The 8,632-nt window shown below is 33.5% G+C and overlaps 1 protein-coding gene across 1 annotated transcript; it reads left to right on the top strand.

Moving 5' to 3' along the window:
• Positions 1-3,665: 3,665 nt before the first annotated feature.
• On the top strand, positions 3,666-4,850 carry LOC132188527 (uncharacterized). Its single transcript, XM_059603011.1, has 2 exons — positions 3,666-4,467; positions 4,575-4,850. The coding sequence occupies exons 1-2, from the start codon at positions 3,700-3,702 to the stop codon at positions 4,665-4,667; spliced, it is 861 nt and encodes a 286-aa protein (XP_059458994.1). The 5' UTR covers positions 3,666-3,699; the 3' UTR covers positions 4,668-4,850.
• The last annotated feature ends 3,782 nt before the right edge of the window (positions 4,851-8,632 follow it).

The following is an 8,632-nucleotide window of genomic DNA, read 5'->3' as shown; positions in this document are numbered from 1 at the left end:
AACGTGAAGATGAAACAAACTCTTCCGTTCGCTCAGCTAACAACATTTCAAATGACACTGCAGATATAGTTATAGGATTTGTTTGGATTTGCAATTTCAAAACATGTAATTTAAAACGTGTGATCTAAAAAACGCTATTTTTAAAAACAGCCGTTTGATAAAATTATCATTTGGCCTTTAAATCGCTGTTTAATCTTTACAATTATGCATTTAAAAAAATGCACCCTCGCAATTTTAAAATATAGATTTTTCTACTTGCATTTTCAAATCACACTCCCCAACAATACATAAATCTATCCGGTTCTTTATTAATCTACTTGATCTTCTTATGTATAAGTCTTCCGGTTGTTCTTCGGATAATGGAGATAATGGGCCTTGCTTTTATCGGTTGTTTTGAACTCAAATCACTGTTTTTGCAGATTACTTATCATGTGTACTTTTGAATTGTAGATTGTAACAATTCACATGTTATCCGTTGTACAGCTTTATTTATCAGTAAAAAATGAAAATACAACAAATATTAAATCAGGAAAATTTGGAAATAATCAATTATGATTGAGCCAGGCATGGAAAGTAATAAGGAATATTATCGTAATTAATATTCTCAAAATATTATCATAATATTGCCACAATATTCTATATTTCAAGCACCGGATCCCTTGGCCTCGATATATATATAAAGCCGTACGTCCTCTTGCGCGAGTGTCGAAGATATTCATAATCATCAACCGATCTAAAATGGCAGGAACTAAGGTAAGCCTGAAGCTTTTGATAGACAAGAAGAGCCGTCGAGTGCTGTTTGCTGAGGCAGACAATAAATTTGTCGATTTTCTCTTTAGCATTTTGACTCTTCCGGTCGGAACTGTCACAAAGCTCCTACAAAAGCAAAACATGGCAGGCTGCTTGCGTAGCCTGTACAATAGCATTGAGAGTCTGAGTGATATTTACATTCAGCCGGACCAAGACAAAGACTTTGTGCTAAACCCAAAAGTAGCCATTTCCGGTGCTCAAGTCCCTCTCCTCTTGCCAAGCGTTGACCAGTCAAATACAGCCATTAAATTTTATACGTGTAGAAACCACAACTACGTGGCTATTGACCGGAGAGCAATATGTCCTTCGTGCCAGAGTTCAATGACGACTGAGATAAGTTACGTAGACCCACCAAGCGATATCAAGGCATCCTCCTCTAATGAGGGAGGTTACGTGAAAGGGTTGATTACGTACATGGTTATGGATAATCTTGACGTCAAGCCCATGTCCACCATCTCTGCTATCACTTTACTTAGCAAGTTTAATGTCACGGACGTGGGGGCTGTTGAGGAGAAAGTGGTGGATTTTGGCATGGATGAGGTATGTATTGCATTCCTCCTTGCTTTTCCAATTCTGTGCATAATTACAACTCGATCTATATGTATCAAAGCTTCATTTACGTTCTGTTAACGAATGCCTCTTTTGCTATTAGTTTTATTTTTTATTTTTTTATTTTGGAAGCAATTTGTGGGAATTTAATAGCAGATATCACCTAAAGGGCTAAAAAAATGGGCATATATAGGGTTCTACTCTTTCATTTGGAACTCAATTATTTCAGGAAAAAAAAAAATCAATAGTAGAAATATTATGATTGGATCCCATAAAGTTTTCCTAATTATATTCTTCTATATATAATCATAATAATTGTATATTATTGTAATCTCTCTATTTTTAGGAATTATTTTTGTAATAATTGCATGATTGCAATTTTCTTATTAATAAGTGATTCTGTAATAATTAATTTTCTAGAATAAGCTAAAATCCTCTTTATGAAAGGATATAAATGCCGTAAGGCAAATCATCACTGCTAAAAACATCAATTGGAGGCCGATTCCCTCGAAATGATTAGTTGGAAGAGATCTTTTTCCTTTACTTTTTATTTTCTTTAGAAAACCTTATATTCCTTCCTATCAAAATATGAAAGGATACAAATTTTGGAATTGGGAAATAGCCAATCCATCCCCAAGTCCATGGCCCTCCAGCATTCGTGTTTCATGCACGTTAATTTACCGCCCAACTACTCATCAATTGCTTATTAATTTTAGAGTATCATCTTTCGTTTTGTTTTGCCCTGTTTTTTTCATAAGCTATATATTATTATTATTGTTATGAAGCAGCAAATGTCTAATAAAACATGAAAGGATCTGGTTAAAGAAAAAGAAAAAATGACGAGGTTTAGTCATGCGATCGATGTTTAATTTGTACTTTATTATTACACATGATGACTATTTTAATTTGTTCCTTTATTTGGTATGTTGCTAGGGTGTAAGATTGCTCGTGGCTTCTTTGCAATCAAAAACTGTTTTGACTGATGTCTTCCTGCCCAAGGATCAAAACCATAGTACCGTTAATGAGGAGTAGTTGAAGATGTTTAATGAAGGCACTGTTGTTGCTTCTTATTGGTCTTTAAATTTCAAGTTACAAGAACTCCATGAAATTGGTATTGAGGTGTTTTAGTTGCAACCATGTTTATCATGTTCTGTTTCATGACCTTCTTTTATGTTCTATGTTAATCCAATATTATCTGGTGTGGAACTATGTTTTTTTATTTATTTGTTTGTGAAGCAGCAAATGCTTAATTTATCAAATTAATAAGTAAACTTCAGTTAATTATAACCTGCAACTGCCGAGGATAATTCTGAGTTTCGATGACAGAATTTTTTTTTTATATTAATGCTCTTAAAAAACATGTGATTAATTCTCACATGTTAAATAATACATCACTATTGTAGCCAATTTATGTCCGCGTCTCGAGGGGCTCTACTGTCCCTTTGCAAGTTGGAAAATATATATAACTGAAGCCCAAATAGAAAATAACAATAATTGGTGTCCGGAATTTCATTCTAATTAATCACTTGATCAGCCTATGCAGTCCCTCTATCACATATGTATAGATAATCTGAAAATATTATAGCTCAAAAATATAAAAAGGTAGATTATTAGTATCTTAACTTTTCAAATAAATTACAGGGATTAAAAAATAAAATAAAAAAGGATAAAGCTTGGTCGGTGTTCTAGTACATCTCATCTTCTTCCTTTTGAATCATCCTGTTTGACACAGTATAACACAAAGGAAAAGTAAGAAATACTTGCTACGGACGTCCCAAATTTTCTTTTGGTTTCTTGGCAACCAAGCTACGTACTAGGGGTTAATTTCTAATCCTATTGTGTTTTCAGCCTTGATTTTGTTTTGTCTATTATGTCATCCAGCTTGGGCAAAAAATTCGAAAAAAAGCTTGGGCAAACAGTGAGAAAAGAGCTCATTGAAATTTTTGGAAAAGAAAGGTGGAAAAGAAAGGCATGCTTTTCTTGAAAAGCAACTTTCCTTATATACACTCAAATGCAAAAGTTATTATATGCCTTTTACTTCTTTTTTTCTTTCCTTGGTGCATAAGTTATGGTATATTATAATTTAATGATTGAAGTAATTTAATAGTGATCATATTATTATGTAATCCTGCACCACGCTTTAATATAGATATACATGATCTCAAGCGTATTATACAATTTCATGTATTTCAGTATAGTTGGACATATATAGAATCTCTCATTAATTTGTATCCATTGATCCGTAGAGCCTAAAGACTATAAAAAGGGTCACAGCCAAGCCAATGGAGGGCACTAGCTAACTCACCTGAAACCTTTTTAATTAGCATTGAAATACCTAAAATGGCAGGAACGAAGGTAACCCTGAAGCTTTTGATAGACACAAAGCGCCATCGAGTCCTCTTCGCGGAAGCAGACAAGCAATTTGTTGATTTCCTCTTTAGCATTTTTACTCTGCCGGTCGGGACTGTCACCAGGCTCTTACAGAAGAAAAACATGGCAGGCTGCTTGCATAGCCTGTACGAGAGCATAGAGAATTTGAGCGATATTTACATTCAGCCAGACCAAGACAAAGACTTTCTGCTAAACCCAAAAATAGCCATTTCTGGTGCTCAAGTCCCTCTCCTCTTGCCACGCGTTGAGAACTCAGACACAGACAGGAAATTTTACAGGTGTAGCGGCTACAACAACTGCAATTACGTGGCTAATGACCCCAGAGCAAATTGTCCTTCGTGCAGGAATCCAATGACCACCGAGCAAAGTTACGTTGAGCACTCATGCACAGACATGAAATTTTATAGGTGTGGCAGCTGCAGCAATAGCTGTAAGTCCGTAGCTAATGACCCTAGAGCACATTGTCCTAGGTGCAGGAATCCAATGACCCGAGAGGTAAATTACGTAGAGTACCCACCAAGGGATATCAACAAGAACAAGGCAGCCTCCTCCTCTAGTGAGGGAGGTTACGTGAAAGGGTTGATTACTTACATGGTTATGGATAATCTTGACGTCAAGCCCATGTCCACCATCTCTGCTATCTCTCTACTTAGCAAATTTAATGTCACTGACGTAGGGGCTGTTGAGGAGAAGGTGGTAAATTTCGGCATGGATGAGGTATAGCATTAATCCCTTTCTCTCTCTATTTTAATTTGCATGCACTGCCACTGATATTATTACACATGATCATGAGTATTTTGTTACTTTATCTGATATGTTGTTAGGGTGTGAAATTGCTCGTGGCTTCTTTGCAATCGAAGACTGTTCTGACTGATGTCTTTTTGCCGAAGGATCGGATCTATACTGTTAATGAGTAATTCAAGATGTTGAATGAAGGCACTGTTGCTTCTTATTATTGGTCTTTTAATTTCGAGAGGCAACAACTCTGTGCGATAATTGATCCAAAAAAGTATATTTGAATGGTATTTTGGTGTTTTAGTCGTCGCAACCATGTTTCTCATGTTATGTTTCATGACCTTGTACTTTCTATTTTAATCTAATCTGGTATGATAATATATGCTTTTTATTTGATTGTGAAGCAGCAAATGCTTTATGAATTTAGTAATTAATTAAACTTCTGGTAGCATTTCAACTAGTGTTCAGTCAACTTAATAATAGAGTGTCGACTATAGAATGCCGTTTTCACTATAAGAAGAAGAAGAAAAAACGATAGCAGAAAATTTTAGGCCCTACCCAACTATGAGACCGTTGGGCCATTAGACATTCTGATGCTAAAAATAAGGGGCTGTGGTGTGTCGGCCATTAATAATGTGCAGTTATACTACTACTACGGCCAATAGCATGCTCTGAAATCATCAAGGATTACGTTTGTGATGGCAAGATGAGTAACGTTGAAGTTGAAGTATACAGACTAATGGTGTGAGGAGTATTTTTTTTAAATCAAATTAGGAAAGGGTTACAATGATCAAAATACGGAAAAATGGACAAGCTCTCCAACAACAAATTCTAAACAAAAATAACAATGGATATATATATATATATATATATATATATATATATATAGTAAGGAATGTAAGGAATATGCTAAACAAGTCACTATGTCCTCTCTGAAGTACACACACACACAGATATATATATATATATATAAGGGAAAGTTTATGATAAATCCTTGAGTCAACGTGTGAATCCAGAAAAAAAAAAATCCTGAACTTTTTTTTTTTTTTGAATTTGTAGTCGTTAAGTCAATCGAAAAGATGTCATAAGCCATTTCATTACATTTTCTTCAAAATGTCTAACGTCTGTCATTCAGTCTCAAAACTTACCGTTTTGCCATGCATGTTAACCTTTTTTCACCTCACTTCAAAATATTAATTTAATTAAAAATCAAATAAAAAAAAAAATTGAATGGGTGGCAGCCAGCAGTGGGGCAGCTACCCCTGGCCGCCCCCAAACCCGCCTTGGGGTGGCTTGTACCCCCAAGGGGTTAGGGGTGGCTCGCAGGCCACCCAACACCTAAAAAATTATTTGAAAAATATTTTTTAACTTTGGCTGTTTGAATATCGTCAAATATTTATTATATTTTCATATAATTTGAAAACTTACAAAGAAAAGACTCAAAAGAGAGAGATGACGGAGATGTGAAAGAAGATCGAGAGTGTGTGAAAACTAGAAAACCTTCAAAGGAGTGATTGAGATTTAGTGCAAGCAATTGCATGCTCATATTGCTTACAATTTGACCAAAAATTGTGAGAGGGCTCTTATTTTTAAAGCAAAGGAACAGGAAAGATAAATGAACAGTTTTAATTATTCTTAAAAACTCAAACACAAAATATTTATAAAAATACAAAAACAGCTTTATTTTTATGTCAAATTAAAATACTTAAAAAAAACACAACAAAACAAAACAAAGCAAACCATCTTAAAAGTTAAAACATGGTAACAAACACAGCCTAACTTTATAAAGAACTTTAGGAAATAGTTTTGGAAACCGAAATTTCAAGCAATTAGCTTAATTTGTTCATTGACTCGATTTCCTATTCATTAAAATCGAAAAGGGTTTCTGAAAATTTTACCAATATATGCCAGCAAATACTTTATCTGACTGTGCATGCATGGCTTGTGAAGGATTTATGATCATCTAATTTCTCCATCATAGAATTTTATGCAGATTATTTCTTCATTTTCACACACCGTACATATATACACTTTAATTTGTAGCTGGCCTGGACATGCCACACCCACATACGAACCCTCGTGGCCGACAGAGCTGATTTCGGTTGGCTCAAAAGTAAAGCAATTGCATGTACGCTGTCGAGGCCGAAGAAATCCATTCATAGGATCAAGGGTAAAAGGACACTAAAGTTAATTAGCTATCTTTTACTTCCTTTTTCTTTCCTTTTCTTTTTTTTCCTTAGGGCAAAGGTTATCATACCCAAAAAAAAAAAAATGATTGAACTCTATCATCTTCTTTCAAACTTGTTGATTTAATTGGAATAATGAATTCATTACTTTGTTAAAAAAACTGCATTGGAATAAATTCTAAAAAAAGGTTATATTATCTAATGTTTATTATATATGCATTGTTTCAATGTTATAATACGCACAACTTCAGGCATATAATACAGACAATGATTCCTTTAATTTCAAATGAAATAAATATTATTTATTTTATAGTCATGATTTAAAGTTAGTGTATTTAACGATATATATATAATTTTATATAATTTAAATTTTTTCAAAAAAGTGTCAACATTGACGTTATATACATTATTAAATGGATGCACCAACTTTAACGTTGTCATGAATGTTGCTAGATTATCAAAGGTTGGATCTTACAATCCCAAGCATAGGAGGCATAATTGAATGGAATGCCATACTACGAAAGTTACAAAGGACATGTTAAAGTTACTAAAGTTAGGGGGAAGTTTATGTTTTATTATAAAGTTAGATGTACTACGCCATTGATCTTGATGATATTTAATGTATTTTCCCAACCATTAAATGCTAAATGCATCTGGCTCCACCATTATTTTTGTGAAATGGACTTGGGCACTACATTCTGTATATAACATTATCCACAAATTAATTGGACATGATTGATCGATCCATCACTTTATATAACACAGCTACTACATCTTTAGAAAAGAAGCTAGCTTCTGTCTAATCCCTAATTGGTCACGACTAGTGTCTAGTGTCTAGTGTCTGCTAGCTGGTCACGACTTTTCTTTTGGTTTCTTGGCAACCAAGCTACTTGATAGGCTTGGGGGAATATTAATGAGAAAAGAACTTTATGAAATTTTCGTAAAGAGACTAATTACTTCATAGAGAATCTTAGAAATAGTTCTCGAAATGTTAATTCGAAATAAATTATGCTCATCGACTCTATTTCCCATGTTTCATGGATTTTGATTTCTAGTAATTACTTGATCAAATTACAAATAATTTAGACTCGCAATTATGAGAAGCTTTCTATAGGACTTATCTATTTAAAGACTTTATCTATTTGTCTCATTTCACAATTATTCATCTGAATTGTTAGCAATCAATACAAATACTTGTTAAAGATCCTAATTCTCTACTCCTAATTGGTCCAAAGAAAATATTATTGAAAGTTGTGCCAATATGCTATGAAATACCTTTTCCTACTGTAATTTCTCCACCGTAAAGTTTTATATTGACTGGTTCTTTTCAATTACTTATGTTGCTGGGAATCACTTGTTTGTACAATGTCGAGCTAAAATGCAAGAAACAAGTCGTACGAACCCCATGGCCTACAAAAGTAAAGCAGTTGCACCAGTTCGAAGAAATTCATGACGGTGAACTACTAGTAGCTGTGCTTTTCCATGAAAAGCAACTTCCATATAACCACTCAAAACTCTAATTCAAAAGTTATTTTATATATTTTTTTTTTTTCTTTATCGCATGTGACCTTGTCATTTCCCCCCTCTTTTTCTTTTTATGTTTATGTTGCCTTTAACTTTTCTTTTTCTCGATATCTAACAATTTCATCCTAAAGCTTAGCTGCTAAGTAGTCTTATTTTACTTTGATAAGCAGAATGATTTAATAAATAATTTTTATTAAAAATTTAAAAATGCCAAATAAAATATTTATTCTCATTGCTCATGATTAAATGACTAGTTCAACTTTCAAGTGTTAGTGTATTATATTTATGTATACTTTTCACATCGATGCTATTTTATTCCACCTTTATTTTTTATAAAAGATTATTCATTTTTTTAATAGAATAATCATTCCGTACTCTTTTTTTTCTTTTTTTTTTTTTTTTTTGAAGAGCTACTTGGTATTCTCACTCAAAATTTA

The sequence above is a fragment of the Corylus avellana genome, chromosome ca7 (assembly GCF_901000735.1).
Source record: "Corylus avellana chromosome ca7, CavTom2PMs-1.0".
Classification (NCBI taxonomy): domain Eukaryota; kingdom Viridiplantae; phylum Streptophyta; class Magnoliopsida; order Fagales; family Betulaceae; genus Corylus; species Corylus avellana.
The sequence above is the reverse complement of the archived record's forward strand: the minus strand, read 5'-3'. Positions and strand labels throughout refer to the sequence as shown.